The sequence below is a fragment of the Misgurnus anguillicaudatus genome, chromosome 18 (genome assembly GCF_027580225.2).
Source record: "Misgurnus anguillicaudatus chromosome 18, ASM2758022v2, whole genome shotgun sequence".
Lineage (NCBI taxonomy): Eukaryota > Metazoa > Chordata > Actinopteri > Cypriniformes > Cobitidae > Misgurnus > Misgurnus anguillicaudatus.
In genome coordinates, this window is record NC_073354.2 from 21683726 (window position 1) to 21702862 (window position 19137).

The window sequence follows — 19137 nt, forward strand, 5'->3', positions numbered from 1 at the left end:
TCGGTCAATGCAGTAGTCCTGTTTTTTACAGTCAAAAAGAAAATATGGTATAAAAAGCTAAATCAAAATATTGTTGTATTGTAACAATACAAAACCACTAAAGATCTGCACAGTTTCTTGAGGTTTCTGCTTTTTTTCAATGTTTCTCTAAGTATTTGTTTTGCTTTGTCGTGGTTCCCTGGAAGAACAACACTATACATTATGGCTAACAGTGTGTAGTGTCAAGTTCAGCTACTAGACTGAAAAAAAGGTTAATTCAGTTAATTAAGTGTTAGGAGTTAATTCAACTCAAAACTATTAGTTGACACAACAATTTTTGCACAACCTTTCTGAGTCAACTATTATTTTTATAAGGTTAAAAAAAAAGTTAAACCAACAAATCTTGTTTTACAGTGGCAAACTAAAATCAAATGATTTTTACATAAACTGTAAACAAATCTTTGGTTCCTTATTTTTGTTTAATCAACTCAGATTTACAAGTCATTTTAACTTACTATTATTTATTATTTATCTTGACAAGAGATGAGTTTCTTCGTATTTTAACTATATTTTATAAGCTATAACATCTCATCTCTAGTCAAGATAGATAATAGTAAGTTAAAATGACTTGAGTTGTAAAAAGAATTGTTTACAATGTACAGAAGAAAATATACATATCAGTCAAAGTCTATATGGAGGTTGCGTTGACTAAACTGATATAAAGACTAACCTTCTTTCTAGCCAATAGAAGATCCTGGTAAGCATTGGAGCGCAGGAATCGAGGGTAGCTGTCACTCTTCATCAGCTTGTAAATGTGGTCCTGAAAACGAGAAACATTGGAGGCTGACAGTGAGCCTGAAGCTTGGGGAAAAGGAAAGGATCTCATTGCAAAGTAATGAGAAAGAGTCAACAGCCTTCTGAAAACCGCCTTTCTATTCTTTTCTCAATCATGCCATCACAAGTGCAGACTCGACTAAAATGTAGGTTAGCGTTTCTCAAGAGAAAACACAATCTGTGACTTAAAATGCATATATAAAGAGTAACCGGCAGTAGGAAGGTTTTACATTGTTTCGTGCTGTGAAGTCATGTTTTTCCTGAGGCCATAAAGGTTTCTTTTTAAATTAGGAAAAAAGTGTTTAACAGACTCCTGATAATAATTTCAAACAGTCTGTAATGGATTTTACAACTATTTGACTTATATCGTAAAAAGCATTATTGTATTACATTTTACTTCATTACATTACATTACACTACCGTCATTACACATCACGTCTTTTATTAACCATGTAAATACAGATGAATAGCGCAGACATATATAATGAAAACAAGTAATCTATCAGATATTGTACTCTTTTAGACAAAGCCTTTAAGTTCCTCTTTCATCATTTTAAACAATAAAAGATATTTTGCCTTGGTCACTCGTACAAAGTGCTGGTTGACTTTGTCCATCAAAAACCCCCAAACAAACGTTAAAATGGCAACCATCTGTCTTTTAGATCTCGTGTCCTCTCTTTTAAGTTCATGTGGTGGGATCATTTTTCTCAGAAACTGTTGTAAGAGATATAAACATTTCTTAAGGGTCTGTGACAGCTTATTCACCTGGGCATCTTCAAAACTATAACGTCCTGCGTCTTTTAAATTCTGACTGGTGCGTTCGTAGCTGTGCGAGTCCAGATTGATGGCGTTGGGAGCTCCTTCTGCAAGAAACTCCTGCCAGATCTCCTGGGCACGAACTGGCACTTCCTGCAGGGGGCGGCACTTCAGATCCTGCACGGCCAACCAGAACCTGCAAAAACATAACAAAGACAGCTGTTCACAATTGCTCATGGGAGAATGTATTACAGTATTTAGCCAACCCTTTGAGTAAACGGCGTGCGGCCTGGTCAGTGCAGCTTATTTTGGTGAAGAACCGAGAAAACTTTATATTGGCGCAATGATATTACACACTGCCCAAAAATAGTCCCCTGCTATTGAAAGATACTAAGGGGCCTATTTTTATTGGATACTGTGTAATATCATTGCGCCACCTGCAGCCATGTTACGGCATAAAAGTCCTTAATATTACGCCATAATATAGTTCCTAGCCATATCTGCCTAGAAAATTGCAATTTTTAATTTTCCGTCTGTCTTAGTACACGACTACAAAAGAGTCAAGTTTAAATAGAAAAAATATAGAAACTCTTTGGTTATTTTTTAGCGCGATGCTAAATGTTCTAATCAGATTCAATGAATTATGCTAAGCTATGCTAAAAGTGCTAGCGCCAGACCCGGAGATCGGCTGAATGGATTCCAAAACGGTAAGAATCAAATGTTCAACTCTAGGGGAGTTGGAAAATGACCATATTTTCAAAAAGTGGAGTGTCCCTTTATTTTGTCAATTTAAAGGTCCACTGTGTAGATATTTAGCGTCATCTAGTGGTAAGACTGTGAATTGTCCATAGCTCACCACTCCTTTTCGAAACGCATAGTGAAGCTACAGTAGCCACCACAGGACAAACATGTCATCATCTGAGACAACGTAGTGACAAATCATGCTCTATAGGACAGTTTGTCCATTTAGGGCTACTGTAGAAACATAAAGGCAACTCCCATGTAAGGGGACCCATGGTGTATGTAGATAAAAACGTCTTATTCTAAGATAATAAAAACATTACAGTTCATTATGTAAGGTCTTTATACACCACTGATGCTATAGTCATGTATATTATATTGCATTTCTGTCAAGAGATCCTTCAAAAAGTTACACTATACACATTTAAGTTAAACTACATATACAACACTAACACCGATGACAGATACAAAGAGTTAGAGCAAATTGCCTTGTACCTCTCTCTCTACTCTCAAATCACATTTACTCTGTAGCTCTATAGATCTCTTCCCAGCCTGCAGCGCAAAAGTGGTTTAGGCCCTAATGGGCCCAAGGGAGAGCCAGGACACATCACTTTCACTCTCCTCGCAGACTGGCAAATATAAGACAGCCCCCATAGAGGCTATTAGACTTCTTGCTGGGGGATACGAGGAAAAAAGCACGAGAGATGCAGTGGAGACAAGCGCTATACTTTATCCCCTGCCAAGTCACTTCACAGTTCCAGTGACCTGCGTTATCTCCGCACTTCCCTTTGGGGCTTCACTCTCTTGCCCGGGCGTCTGGTGAGACCCTCATTTGCCCCGTAACGCCTGTCGTTTGCGGTAATTTATCTTAATGCACCAGCGAACAGGCTTTGGACGTAGCGATGATCATGTAACATCGGTGCATCTCCACGTCACGTCCTCTTTCTCATCAGTGGTATTAAAGCTGAGCTCTGAGCTTAGGTCTGACCTTTCGCTTGTCCTGTTCTGCTACATTTTGTGTTGGTCATTAAAAGTGAGAGAACGAGTGAGAGAGGAATAAGTAAGAAGGGGAAAGCGGTAATGAGAAAGTGGAGAGTGGGAGGAAGAGGATGAAGGCTCTTGGTCTCACAGGAGGTTTTCAGAGCTGAATTCAGACTCCAAGAATTTAAGGAACTGCTCACGGCCCACTGGGTCCTTTAAAACCTCATCCAGTGAGAAGCCCCACTTCTTTACTCGCTGTTGACTCGGTTCCTTACTGAGAGAGAGAGAGAGAGAGAGAGAGAGAGAGAGAGAGAGAGAGAGAGAGAGAGATTTTAATTTAACTTGCATTGTTCTGTTGACAGCAGCTTTTGCTTTGACAGCACAGATGTGCCATTATTTTTTAAATTAATAAAACAAGATGAAGTTGAAAACAGAGCGAGACAGGGAGCGTGTGTACACAAGAACACTTCATCATGTATAATAATAACGTGTACCGCAGTGTGGCTTCAAAACAACATTTAAAACACCAAATGAACGCTGCTAATCACTGTAAAAAGCTTACTTTATACTATTAAATAATATGAAAAATTCATTAATAACCGAGCTCAAACATCAGGAGAACCTAGTTTCTTGCAGAATTTAGTCACATAATTGCATTGTAGGTCATAGTGAACTGATTTATTCAAAGAAACCAAGAACTGAACATTTACATGAGTGCGCATGGTGAGGTTGCAATTATTCCTAATGTAACTTGACTTTGTTTTCCATTAAATTATATTCAAAAACATGTGAGTGAGAGAGAGAGAGAGAGAGAGAGAGAGAGAGAGAGAAAGCACAGGCTTTTTTCAAAGAACTGTGTGGATTTGTATAATGAACATAATGTTTGACCAATAGTGCCTAAAAACATCAGATGATTTATCAGATAAAAATTTAAATGTCAGTGGGGAAGTGTACAGGGAATTTCAAACCATGGGTGGGTATATATGTGGGTCATGCAAAGTCACCTGACCGTTGCGGTATTGCACATGAAACAGTCAGTCCAATAAATGACAAGCAATGAAAATAGTTTTAAAACTTAGTATTGCAAATAAAAGGAATAAAAACGAATCTCTTCTACAAGAAGTATTTCCAGCTGAAAATATGTTTTGTGGGTCCTGAGATAGATTATATCCTTGTCAGTGGGTAATTGAAAGAAACGTTTGGGCAGTGGCGGCCAGTGACTTCTCTTCCAACAAATTCAAAATATGTGTTCGGAGCAGGCCTTGACAATAACGTTTTTGCTCATCCGCCAAAGTGGCTAGTTGTTTTCCAAAGTTACTAGCCACCAGTGGTGGCTCTTGACTGCTCTTTCGAGGGGCGCAAATTCAAAATATGTGTTCGGAGTGTCATGTGTGTTACTGGTGTTTTCAATATATCTATTTGTTGCGTCATGTGAACCATGTGCATCACGTGTTTTGTCAAAACAAGTGCCCGCCGCACACGCGTCAAAACCGTTCATGACAACAGAGACGCTCACGTTCACAAAATACACGCAAGACACTCCATTAACAGTAAACTCTGATTACACATGAGATTAAGCGAGTATTTGGCAAACGTGAGCGTCTCTTTTATAATAAATCCTTTAGAAGCATCTGCAGCAAGCTCGTATTTTGACATCCCGCATGACGCAATAAAGCTCACGTGACGTGCCGAACACATATTTTGAACTGATGAACCACAAATGACAAGCTACATACATGTTGTGACGAACTTCGCATCGCTTGTCCTCGAAAAAGAAGTCACCGGCCACCACTGAGTTTGGGAACCCCTGGTGTAGGACTAGGACTACTTAATTTTTTTACATTTTTAACAGTAGGCATATTACTTATTATTTATCTGTTAGGAGAGGTAACAAACAGTTCAGGTGAGTTGAGTTAATAGACCCAATTGCAGTGGCCAAATAGACCACAACAAGTAAAGGATGTATAGGCAGCTGGTTGTTATCGCAAAAAAACACACTTGTATCACACTAAAGGGGCTTATTTCACGATAAATATAAAAAATTGGCTGCCTGAACATTATCCTGCTTATTACATGGCTATTTACCTCATAACTAAAGTAAGGAACATTAAATATTAATTTGAAATAGTTTATTAGCTAATTATTAACAAATGCAGACCTTCCCTAAGGAAAACCCATTTAGTTTCAGTTTCAAAGTGGACATATCATCAAAATGTTTCATGTTTAAGTGCTATAATTGGGTCCCCAGTGCTTCTATCAACCTAGAAAATGTGAAAAAGATCAACCAGTAACTTCGTTCGATTTTTCTCTTTTTAATGGACTTTAATGGACCCCAACACGTAACAGTTTTATTGCAGTTTCAACAGAGTTTCAAAGGACTCTAAACGAGCCCAAACGAGGCATAAGGGTCTTATCTAGCGAAACGATTGTCATTTTGACAAGAAAAATAAAAAATATGCACTTTTAAATCACAACTGCTCGTCTATCTCTGGTCCATACGTCATCACATCAAGAGGTCACGGATGACATATGCAAAACTATGCCCCAGTGTTTACAAGTGTGGAAAAAGAGGACCATTCCGACGTTGTTGTATGTCGAATGATATTAATTAATGTCTTTGTGTAAGTTTATTTTTTTAAATGGTCGGCAAATGTGCACTTCGTATATGTAACACGTGACCTTTCCACAGTTTTACGCAATTACGTGAGGTCACGCTGGCGTGTCACAGGACCGGAGATAGAAGAGAAGTTGTGGTTTAAAAGTGCATATTTTTTATTTTTCTTGTCAAAAATGACAATCGTTTCGCTAGATAAGACCCTTATTCCTTGTTTGGGATCATTTAGAGTCCTTTGAAACTGCCAGTTTAAATTGCATTAAATCTGTTACGTTTTGGGGTCCATTTAAGTCCATTAAAATGAGAAAAATCCTGAAATGATTTCCTCAAAAAACATAATTTTTTCTCGACTGAACAAAGAAAGACATCAACATTTTGGATGACATGGTGGTGAGTAAATTATTTGGATTTTTTTTAAAGAAAATGGACTAATCCTTTAATCTGCACTATTCAACCACGGCACTGTCATTTAGTGCACAGATCAGCTCATTTGCATTTTAAAAAGTTTGCTCACACCTACAAAGTGGCAATTTTAACATGCTATAATAAATTATCCATAGGTTATTTTGAGCTAAAACTTAACATAAGTACTCTGGGGACACCAAAGATTTATTTGACATCTTAAAAAAGTCTTGTGTCTCCTTTAAGATAAGACAGGACGTTCAAATGTCACGAACACTCTATTTGGTTTAATCATTTGTAAATATAATGTCATATATGTTATTCAAATACATATTTATATAAAATTTTTGTGTAATAATAAACTTTACCTATCAAAATGATTTGCAGCATCCAGGTTACCGTGTGTTATTACTTTTGAGTGGTTGTTATTTGGAAATATAACAAACCTGCAAATCTTGCGACTGGCCAATCAGAATCATTTCAACAAGCATTTCAACGAGCCATGTAATAAACAACCCTTAACAAGTCCAAGAGGCAAACAATAAGGATTTAATGCAAAGAACACACCTGCACACAACCACGGTGGCATGAGGTAGAGGACAAATTAATCAAAAGGACCTGACATAACAACTTCAAAGTCTACATAAACATAAAAGATACGTCCACCCACATCCCCATGAGATTACAGTTCTTATATGTCATGGGCAAGTGTGCTGCCCTCAGCACCCACAATTTATAACATCTTGAAATATGTGACTCATAATCAATTTAATATGGAGACCTGAGTGGCAGACTCTCACTTAAGCTTGGCAGAAATTAAAACTCGCTCGCTCCCTTTCATCTAATGAAACCTAAGACGATCACAAGTGTCATCTAAAAAGAAAGACAAGCTTTGGGTTTCATACCTGGCCTCTGTCTCCCAAAACGTGACGTCATCGCCGACCCAGGGGTTAGATGGGTCTGGTGTTGTTACAAAAGGGTCGTAGTCAAGATACTGCTCTGTGTAGCTCATCAATCTGCAACACAGAGATTTGCAATGAGGTTTAGGTTTCCTTTATAACAGGAGGCAGCGCATTACAGTGCTTTTAAATTAGGCAAGGGGTTTAGTGCACAACATTAATCGTTTGTTAATGTTTGATACTTTAGACTAGATACAATTTATATGTTATATATATTCCCATTTACATTTTTATTTGAGTGTACACTACTGATGTGTTAAACAGGAAATGTTTCTAATTGACTTGTAAAAAATGTAAATTCCTGTACAATCATAAAACTATATGAGCTAAAGCTCAAAACCACGATGGCGACAATCATTAAACTTATTAATACTGAAATCTTCAGTATTTGAAGAGTTATAAGATGTCTATAAGAACATAAAGTAGTCAAGATATTTTGTGTTGAGTGTTATGAGGTCACTTCCAGAAGTTCCCTCTGGATTTAAAGGAAAACACCACCGTTTTTCAATATTTTACTATGTTTAAAACTCAACTTAAACGAATTAATACATCCCTATCTTTTTTCAATGTGTGCACTAAACTTTGTACAGCACGTTGTGAATGTGTTAGCATTTAGCCTAGCCCCATTCATTCCTTAGGATCCAAACAGGGATGAAATTAGAAGCCACCAAACACTTCCATGTTTTCCCTATTACATGAGTAGTTACACGAGTAAGTATGGTGGCACAAAATAAAACGTGGCGATTTTTTAAGCGGATAAAAAATGAGAACTATATTGTATGGTGGAAGAGCACTCAGTTTGCAGCACTTCGACCTCGGGCGCAGTAATATTGACAGAAGTTTGCACGAGAGGGGGAGTAGTCAGAAGTGATGATGTTACTGCGCGCCGAGGTCAAAGTGCTCACAAAGTCCCATACAATATAGTTCACATTTTTTATCCGCTTAAAAAATCACCACGTTTTATTTTGTGCCACCATACTTACTCGTGTAACTACTCATGTAACAGTCTTTAAATATGGAAAATATGGAAGTGTTTGGTGGCTTCTAAATTCATCCCTCTTTGGATCCTAAGGAATGAATGGGGCTAGGCTAAATGCTAACACATTCACAACGTGCTGTACAAAGATTAAGTGCACGCATTGAAAAAAGATAGGTATGTATTCATTCGTCTAAGCTGAGGTAAGAACATAGGAAAATATTGAAAAACAGTGGTGTTTTCCTTTAAGGCAGAATGGGGAATAATGGCTGCCAAACATATCAGATCTTTTCAGACTGGTGTGCTGTGAAGCGATAACTGTGTGGGAATTATTATGAGCTCTGTACTTTCAAAAACACAGTATACAGAAAACAGTAGACCTCACTATCTACAGAGCTTCATGTAATATATACAGCACAAGCTTTCAACTGTGGTTACTTTTGAGCCTATGGTCTTTCTTAAAGTAGTCAATTTCAATGCACTCACTACAATAACATAATAATAAATCAACTGTCTTCTAACAAGGGCAACAATGTGATTGTATTTTCAAGATCATTTGTGCATTTAGTTGTAAGTCCCAGGACAAAAAACCTACTCACAATGTAAAAGACATTTGAAGAGTAGCATAAATAAATAATAAATACGTGAAAAAGTTACCAAGATGGTTATTTTGACCTTCAAAATGCAAAAAAGTAAAAGCTTTGCTGGAGGAAATACGCTGTGGCTCTTTGAATTTTTTATATGCACAGATTAAAGACGAGGACTTACGTCTCAGCTACTTTGGACATTTTCATACAGTGTCGATCCAACTGAGTGTTCAAGAACAGGATCTGTAAGACAGATATCGCCGTTATTCGTTTATTTTCACATTTTTACATGAGTTCTAATTGAAAGCAGTACACACCTCTTTCTCTACATCTTCTCTGGTGTCTTTGTTGCACTGTTGTAAGGGTGTGTGTACAGGACTCTGCGTCTGTGTATCATCCACTACACCATACACTGACTTCAGGCCAGAGAGCGAGTGAGCGCGTGAAAGGGAGAAAGAAAGAGAGAGATCACATGACATGAGAGAGGTTTCATTATTACTGATATAACTCTCTGTTTCATACATATACAGTACAGCATACGCTAATGCAGAATCAGTACAGGTACCTTTTTAACTCTTTGGGGATTCTTTAGGCGGCGACACTTTCTGATGTCCATCTCTGTGGTGTTGACACATCCTGGCTGTGAATCACATAATAAGTGTTAATGAGTTTGGGGGGGGGGGTGTAAAGCTATTTAATGCATTCTGACTTATTAACACTGTAAAAAAAATTGGATTCCTCATGCTAAACATAAGCGAAGTGTCAGAGTATTTTTGCAACTTGCCAGAATGCAAACTGCCAGGGTTTGTACAAGTTTTGGAAAGTTTTTTTCTGAGCATAAGCGATTCATACATAACAATCTTTCAATTTTAGAGCAGGAAGTACAGTGGAAGTCCTTATATGGGCACTTTAACCAGAATAGCGAACGCACACACCAACCAAGAGCTGACACGAAATCAACGTCACCAAAGAAGTGTGTTGTTGTTTGTGAAACAAATTTAAGCTTGTTGAGATTCCCAATGAACCCAGCATTATAGAAACAATGTATATAGTTTGTTTTTAAGCGATAGCAGCCGAGTTGTTTGTGTATGTGTGTTTGTTCAACACTAATTTTGTTGAAATGGGGCGGTCCCAACCGGGTCAAGAGTCAAAGGCGGTAAGTAAAACTGCCTCAAATGTCTTTGTTTTGTTTGCATAAAAAATTGTTGCATAAGTGCACACTGCAAAAAATGATTTTCAAGAAAAAAAAATCTTGGTATTTTTGACTTGTTTTCAGTAAAAATATCTAAAAATTCTTAAATTAAGATGCTTTTTCTTGATGAGCAAAACGACCCAAGAAAATAAGTCTAGTTTTTAGACCAAAAATATAAAATTTAAGTGATTTTGTGCATAAAACAAGCAAAAAAAAAACCAAACATAATCTGCCAATGGGGTAAGCAAAAAAATCTTGAACATTTTTCTTAAACACTAAATTCAAGAAAAATTTATAATTTTTTACGTTATAATAAACACATCTTTGAATAGCACCACCACGCTCGCGGTATGTGTTTCTAATAATTTAGCCAGACATTTAATTGTAAAAAAAACATATTTATACCTCCTCATATGCAAGTTTAAAGTTAATCCCTCACTGAGATTTAAAACTGAGTTTAAAGTAATGGAGCAACAGGATTAAAGATAATCTCGGTTTACTGTTAAATTGAAACTTGGATCAAAATGGCAGTTTAAATAAAAACCTGATTATATTTAAACAGGTTTAAAGCCTGATTTAGGCCTAATCCTTGTTGGTGCAACCCACCCATAAAGCTACATTTTCTCACCCCATTGGCAGATAATTTTGCTTGTTTTAAGTACAGATTTTATATTTTTTGTCTAAAAACTAGACTTATTTTTAGAGGTAATTTTGCTCATCAAGAAATACATCTTGATCAAAGAATTTTAAATATTTCTACTGAAAACAAGACAAAAATACTAAGTAAGAAAGTCATTTTTTTCCAGTAGGTAATACACTGCAAAAAATTATTTTCAAGAAAAAAATTCTTAGAATTTTTGTCTTGTTTTCAGCAAACAACTAAAAATTCCTAAATTAAGATGCTTAAAATCTGCCAATGGGGTAAGCAAATTTTTCTTGAATTTAGTGTTTTAAAAAAAAATTCAAGATTTATTGCTTACCCCAACGGCAGATTTTTTTGCTTGTTTTATGCACAAAATCACTTAAACTTGATAATTTTGGTCTAAAAACTAGACTTATTTTCTTGGGTTGTTTTGATCACCAAGAAAAAGCATCTTAATGTAAGAATTTTTAGATATTTTTAATGAAAACAAGACGAAAATACAAATAATTTTTTTCTTGAAAATAAATTTTTTTTGTAGTGTAGGTTCTCAAGGTGAGAAACAGTGTGTGTTACTTGAGCTTTAACATAAACTTCAATGTAAACTCCTCACCAATCTATGATGATATATGTTTTAAATTATCTATGCATTCAAATTCATAAACAAGTTGAAAGAAATGTGTGTTATTCAAACATTAAAGCTTTTTATTGCTATATCATCTGTATTAACTGTCAGAAATTCAAAGGAATAGTGAAAAGCTTCTCATGTTTTATGACTAATGAATTTCCAAAACATTTCCATAAACATTTCAGTATTTTATGAGAAATTTAAAAGGTGATTCATATCTGAACCAACCTACTAATAAATCATGCAGACCATTTTGTGAACTAGTTTGATTCGATTCCATAAAAAAAATTGTGCATTAAACCAAAATACCTCCATTCCTTACATATCTAACCTAACAAAAATACAGCAACCCTTTCCTCACACACACACCACAGGGCGGTGAACATCCCAGAAGGCTCTTTCTTGACTATCCAGAATCTTTCTCTCCGTCTTGTCCTTTTTCCTGTCGATCCTACAAAATCAAAGCAGAAACACAAAGCTGCAAAACATTAATATTAAATAAACTGAAGCAGTCCGCACACGCGCCCCGCATCGCACATTCAAAGAGATAAAGAGCACAGCCCCTGCGCTCATCAAAGTTGCAACCTGTCTACTAGCAAAGCTAAATTCATTTCCATTTCTGCCACTTCACTCTTACATAACTGACATTTACAGCATGTTTTTTATGTCTCGCTGAGCCCTGAGACCCTTTTGTTCATCTGTATCTCCATTTCTTGTATTCCCCAAAATAGCGTTTGTGGATGGACGCAGACTGATGACTTGTGTTGACTGCCTCCGGCCATAAGATGTGGCTCTTCAGCTGGTGTTTGGAGAGCGAGAGATTGCTTCAGTGACAGCCACTCAAAATCAATTGGACATGTTAATATGTTGTGTCTGTAACAATATGGGTTGACTAATGCGAAGTTACGTCATAATCAGAGCTTGCACATGTATGTCTTTATGCGAATGTGTGTGGGTTGAATGCATTGGAGAGCAGGGCAGGTATGAGTCGTCCTGACAACAGCACTTACTTGACCTGTGCTTCAGCCTGCATGAAGATAAACTCCCACTTTCTGGCAAAAGCCCTCTGAAGCCGCGCTAGATTCTCCTGAATGACAGAGATGGAGACAAATGAGGGAGATGCACAAATAAAGAATGCAAGAAACAAACTAGGCTATACCTGCATCACTAAATACAAAATGCGTAGGCTAAATTAGAAAAAATAATGTCATTATTCATTGCTACTGATTGAATCAAAACACATTTATCCAACGTGACTTAGAGTGCATTCAAGCCAGGTATACATTTTTATCAGTATGTGTGTTCCCTGAGATTGAACCCAAGACCTTTACGGTGCTAATGCAATGCTCAACCAATTGATCTACAGCAGTGGTTCCCAAACTTTTTCAGCGTGCGGCCCCCCTTCTGTACAGTGCATTCCTTCGCGGCCCCCCCAAAGAAAATTTGTGACAAAAAACTGTTCTAAAACTCAACAATTTAATAAAAAAAAAAAAACATTAAATTATACAAAAAAGTAGTGCTTTTGGTTAGCAGCCTTGTTTTTTTTTTAGGTTTAACTACACAGAATTTATGATAAATAAATGTATTTCATGAAATGTCATAAAACTGGGACCCCCTGGCACCATCTCGTGCCCCCCTGTTTGAAAACCACTGATCTACAGAATCACTTCTTCATCATTACCAAACAGCTGTATCTGTATTTCAGACATCATAAATTGGGCTATAAATATATATATAGTAGTGCAACATAACCACAATGTTTACACACTTTTGGAAAATCAGTGCAGCAATGGCTTACTTATACAGTAGCTGTCTCTACGCGTTTACTCAGAAAAATGACACCATTCAGCTTTAATGCTCAATGACAAAGTCAAACATTTTCTCTTTGTATCTGTCAATAGCTAAAATCTTTCTCTGCTGGAAAAACGAATTTCATTTTCTCTCTCTGTGCAGTCATTACATTAAGTCACTTACAGCTTCATAGTCTGCCAGCTCCAAACGGGTTTTGTTCTGCATGGTCCGCTTGCACAGATAGATGGCTGACAGGTAACAGAGAGAAAGAGAAAACATTTTATATACGAATGTAAATTATCTGTCACGCCAATAAAGCACACTTAAATTGAGACTGAATTTAGCAAGAGACCATAACCTGCTTTTGCTTGCTCTTTATTATTTTATTGCTTTTCTTTTATTGCTTTTCTTTTTATTTAGTCTTTTCAATAACGCTTTCCCCCTTATAATAGAGAGAGAGACAGGGTTCCCACACCTTAGTTAACTTCAAATTCAAGGACCTTTCAAGGACTTTCCAGGTCTAAACCCATCAAATTCAAGGACTAAATGTGGGGACACATTTCAAGTGAGAGCAAGGTTACAATGTGTTACCTTTTAAGATACATTGTTACAGTTCCCTTTTGAGGGAACTCGCGCTGCGTCACTGCGTTGACACTTTGGGGACGCCTCCAAGGGTAAGTGCGTCTGAATGTGTATATCAAATTCAACCAATGGTGAGGCTTAACAACAAAGACAAGGTGACGTGGGAGCCAGGAAGTATATCGCTATCTGAAATATTGCCAAAGATGGCGTTACAGAGACGCAGGAAGTATAGCAACGGAGACGCAGCGGCTCGTTCCCTTCTCAGGGAACAACAGTTACATACGTAACCCGAGACGTTTTCAAACACAACTATGCAAAAAAGCATTTTGGTATGAATCAACATTCGCATACAGAAGATATAAACATTTAAAGTGAACAGTTTAGCATGTGTGCTTAAAAAGTCTAGAATTTTTATGATATTATCCTACACTACACAGGGAATAATATGGATTTTTTTCCAGAAAACTTCTTGCATAAAATAGATTCAAGCACTTTCAATGACCTGTATCTATGTATGTATATTTTCAAAAACTTCCCAGGGCCTTGAAACTTTTAAGGATTTGAAGGACCCGTGGGAACCCTGGAGAGAGACAAAGGGTGTGTGTGTGTGTGTGTGTGTCTTAATACTTACTATTTCACTTTTAATGTTGCACTATATACTTTGTTTACCTTTATTTGCACTATTTGTACGCAGTCCAGCTGCAAATGCTTTGACAAATACAAATGTATTGTTTTTCATTAAAGCACACTTAGATTAAAATTGAGAGAGAGAGAGAGAGAAACATAAACGCACACGTCCGGTATCAGTGATTGGATTTTGTCTCCTCCTGTGTACAGTGTGTATAATCTCTCCTTGGCCAAGTTTATAGACAGCAGAGACTGTGAATGAGTCACCATTGACCATCAGTGAACATCTGCCCACCATCAGCACAGACAGACACTCTGTCCAACTGAGTAACTACTGTAATAATCCTTAGAAAGAACCGCCCATCCAATGACTGTGACTGTATGAGATAGATTAGCATGCCAAAACATTGCTACACTAAAGCCCAGTGCATTCTTCATCAGACAGCAATAAGTCACCGGAAGTCTGACCAGCCGTCTGCTCTTACCATAGTCTGTGTTCTCAGGCTCCCAGCAATTAGAGGGCCAAAAATATGGAGCCTGGGAGAGAGAGAGAGAGACAGATAGAGAGATGACTAAATAAATCATGGTGTGTCAAACATAAACCTTAGCCTTGATGTATACAGGCCAATAACCACCGACCAACTACACTTTGATTTTATGTGATGTTTAGGGGCCATATTTAATGTCACAATAAAAATGTAATGTACAGCATTGTCATCCTTCAGGTGACAGCATTGAAAAGATATATGTAGAGAGTTTGCAATATGAATTTCTGTTCCTTCAGAATAAGGACTAACTACAGTGTTTTTTATTAGATTAGATGTAGACAAGGCAACGAAATGCAGTAAATTACACAGATAATAAGTACAATATACTGTACCAATTTTTTAAAACTGAGGTCAGTTGTATTCCCCAATTATTGGCCACTTTCGAACCGGGACAGGCATTTTTTTTTTATCTTAAAGGAACACGCCCATATTTTGAGATTTTAGCTTATTCACTGTATTCCCCTAGAGTTGGATAAGTCCATACATACCTTTTTAATCTGTGTGCATCATGTAACTGTGTCTGATGCACCCACTGCTAGCTTAGCTTAGCACAAAGACTGGAAGTGAATGGCTCCAGCTAGCATACTGCTCCCAATAAGTGACAAAATAGCGCAACATTTTCCTATTTATGTGCTGTGATTTGTATAGTCAAACTGTGTACAAATAACAAGGTCATATGAGACACATCCATCTTATATACAGACTGAGAACTATATTCTCAGAAGAATACCATTGCTACTTGGGTGAAGTGATTTGCACAACTCTGACCGAACTCTCTGCTCCTCACCAGGGGTATTTTCGGGTGCTGCGAGCAAATCACACCGCCCAAGTAGCAGTGCTTCGACTTCTGAGAATATAGTTCCCAGTATGTAAACTGTTAAAAGATGTCTGTGTCTCATATGACCTTGTTATTTGTACACGGTGTGATTATACAAATCACAACATATAAATAGGAAAATTTTCGCATTATTTTGTCACTTATTGGGAGCAGTATGCTAGCTGGAGCCATTTACTTCCAGCCTTTGTGCTAAGCTAAGCTAAGCTAGCGGTGGGTGCGTCAGATAGAGTTACAGGATGCACGTAGATGAAAAAGGCATGAATGGACCCATCCAACTCTGGGGAATACGATGAATAAGCCAAAATCCCAAAATGTCGGTGTGTGCCTTTAAAGTCGCCATGAAACGGAAGTAGCGATTGCCTTGTTTTCCCCGTGGTGACGAATGAAATGGCTTCTGAAATGAAATAAGGCAGGGCTGGATTTGAATTTGTCCATCGAGATCTGATTGGATCGTTTTATTATGGGTCGTGTTGCTAATTGCTAATCACTCCGATCTTCTCCCGGACCCCGCCCACCTGCCATATCATATGACCGGAAGTGAAGAAAGATCGTTTTTAGGAGGGGAGGAGATTTGCATTTTTGATTAAAGATTATAAGCACACACAAATTTTTTAAAAATAATGAAGCTCACAGATAAGTCATTTGTTAATAATACCACAATATAAAAAATATATATATATAGTTTTTCATTTCAATTTCATTGCGACTCTTACATGATTTGCTAAGATCGAGTGTGCGTTTCTTGATACCTCTAAAAAAAGGTCCCCCTGTTTTAAGTCCTAAAAGCCATGCAGCATTACTTTCTTCTTTATTGTTTATGCTAAAGACAAATGGGAGAAAATGGGAAAAGCAATAATGTATGACCTGTAAAAACTATCCTGGGTTGGAAATGCCCAGTAATTGTGAAACTCCCCATTATATAACACACCGGTACTTATTTAATTTATAGGCATTTAGATGACTTGCTTTTGATTTGATGCCACTAGCAAAAGAAAAAAAACTAGTTAAATCTAGTGATTAGTTCAGTAACTATACAAATCACATCCAAACTTTCAGCGACTACTTTCTTGTTTGAATGAATAGTATTCTTGCCACCTGCTGGCTTATTACTAGGCAAAGTTGAAGCCGAAATAATGGTTAAATTTAGAGCAGATATTATCAAGTCAAGAAATGTGTTATGTTATATAAGCCATTAACAATATTTCTAACTACTGAATAAACTCTTCATATAGAGCCTGTTTGAATGGCTACGGGCGGCATGAAGCAAATGATGGTGTATTAAGATTGTTATCATCAATGATCTGATGAGGCGTACAGAGCTCCAGAGAAACACACAAATGTTAATGAACGTATCACAAAAACTTGGATTCATATACAGTACTGTGCAAAAGTCTTAGGCCACCATCCGCAGCTTTGTTGTTTTAGCACAATTTTAATGTCCATCCATGTTTATTTTATTAACTATTTTTAAGATACAAACAGAAAATGCAGGAAATATGTACACAAAATTAAAAGCAAAACATTTTCTAAACTAAAAATCTTCAGGCATCAGTCAGTATTTAGTGTGAGCTCTCTTGGCACGAAACACATCTTGAGCTTTTTTGAGGAGTTTGAAGTCTTGAAGTCATTCAATTAGAATTAGAAATTAGGATTAATTTATTTAGGTTTAAGAGATCCTGCAGCTGCCTGCTATTGCTCGATTAAAAGGGGAGTTTACCCTAAATACTAGACACTTCAGCTTATACTCTTATACTGTTTTAATTTCTGGTTGTATTCTAATAAAGAGACTGAGAAATAATTATATATGATCACTATACAACACATCTAATGGTAGCATGGTGGCCTAAGACTTTTGCACAGTACTGTATGTGACCCTGCCTGTGAAAACCCAGCTAAAATTATATTTTTGTGATATAATCTCCTAATCTCATAATGGCCTGGATTTCACAGCCAGGGTCACATATATTTAAATTAAGACTGTATCATTGTATTTAAAATAGAGGAAAGGAATCATATATGCAACATATAAATAAAATATTTAAATAATTACTGAATGAGATGATAGATCTTTTCACAATTTTACTCTACTCTAAGACTACAAAAGAAAACGAGTCCTTGGACAACTCTTCTTTTAACAAATAAATCAGTAAAAACTGAAGAATTGCCCTTTATGGGATTCTGTAAACATGAAGATCCAATTGGATGAAATTTTTAACATTTAACCTTACATCTTTAAAGCACAGCAACAGAAGACAAAAACATGCTTAAAATACAAGATGCTGAATTCATTTTTTATGATATACTACCTACAGTATAGAAACGGTACTGTAGTGAAGAACTGCGAAGCTGGTGCATAAAAGGACATCTGGAGGCAGAGCTGATCAAACACAACCCTGATTGTTTAGGAAGTGTAAAGGTCAGCGATGGTGGCGTCATCGAACATACAGCTTGTTCAAAGTCCAACAGAAATGTGATTTCATGCAAGGCAGATTCAGTGTCGCAGTATCCCAGCACTGTTAAAGTGTAGTAGGAGATTTCAAACAGGAAAGCATCTTAGCAACCACATCAGGGCTGTCAGGATGTGACCGTGGACTACCACATGACTCATATCGTGGCTGGTAATGGAAGATATTTAAGCTCACCTGAAAGCGGTAAAATGTCCCATCATCCTTGAGGGTGAGAACATGGTCAGAGATTGGAAATATGTAGCCTTGGGCAGCGATCAGGCTGCCAATATGAATAGCCTCCGCTGTAAGAACAGCCATCTTTTGTTATAACGTCTTTGCTTTCATCATAACAAAGCATGCAGAGAGACATTTGCATGTCTAAGATGTGTTTTTCTCCATAAGAGCACCTACCCGGGTCATCTATGTTGAGGTTTTTCATCATCCACTGAACAATATCTGAACCTAAAGATTGGAAATAGGAAAAGATATCACCTCATTTTTGCATGCAAATATGTGCATATGATTCATTCACTTTTGTAATAAAGTAACCTAAATGGTATGCTAAGGCACGATTTGCTTTCAATACATCTGTGAAATGAGTCAGGCTAAATCTTTAAGGATTTACATTACACAAACACCACCTACAACACCAATGCTTTCCATCCAAATCAGCTATTATTAGTTATCCAGATGTGTGCCGCCATTTAGAGTTGTTCAATGTAATAAATGTGTTAAGTGATATGAACTGTAATAGAGACAGAGCGCCGTTATGCAAATTTGAAAACCACGCCCACCGGGGGGGAAATCAATCCAACCGTCTCCATTGACTTTGTATTGCGAGAAGCCGCCTCCTTGTCATTTCTGGCTTATAACAAAAAACTGAATAATGCCTAAAAGCTGCTGTGTGACAATATGTACAGCTAACAAGCCAAAGAACCCAGAAATAAGTTTTTATAAGCTGTTGAGCCGTAAAACCCAGCCTTTAAGGAGAACAAAGTGGATCGCCGACCACGTT

The 19137-nt window shown here is 37.1% G+C and overlaps 1 protein-coding gene across 4 annotated transcripts in view; it reads right to left on the bottom strand.

Moving 5' to 3' along the window:
• Positions 1-19137, bottom strand: part of rgs6 (regulator of G protein signaling 6) — an 83060-nt gene that overhangs the window by 2501 nt on the left and 61422 nt on the right. For 3 of the 4 annotated variants that reach the window (XM_055186369.2, XM_055186368.2, XM_055186370.2), the window contains exons 4-16: positions 18534-18584; positions 18318-18424; positions 14775-14826; positions 13264-13328; positions 12300-12376; positions 11659-11740; positions 9395-9469; positions 9147-9245; positions 9011-9072; positions 7213-7323; positions 3440-3565; positions 1579-1765; positions 710-799 (exon numbers count right to left, since the gene is read on the bottom strand). In XM_055186369.2, the coding sequence (XP_055042344.1) occupies positions 710-799; positions 1579-1765; positions 3440-3565; positions 7213-7323; positions 9011-9072; positions 9147-9245; positions 9395-9469; positions 11659-11740; positions 12300-12376; positions 13264-13328; positions 14775-14826; positions 18318-18424; positions 18534-18584 (1184 nt within the window). The remainder of the gene's footprint in view (positions 1-709; positions 800-1578; positions 1766-3439; positions 3566-7212; positions 7324-9010; positions 9073-9146; positions 9246-9394; positions 9470-11658; positions 11741-12299; positions 12377-13263; positions 13329-14774; positions 14827-18317; positions 18425-18533; positions 18585-19137) is intronic. The other variant, XM_055186371.2, reaches the window with a different exon arrangement.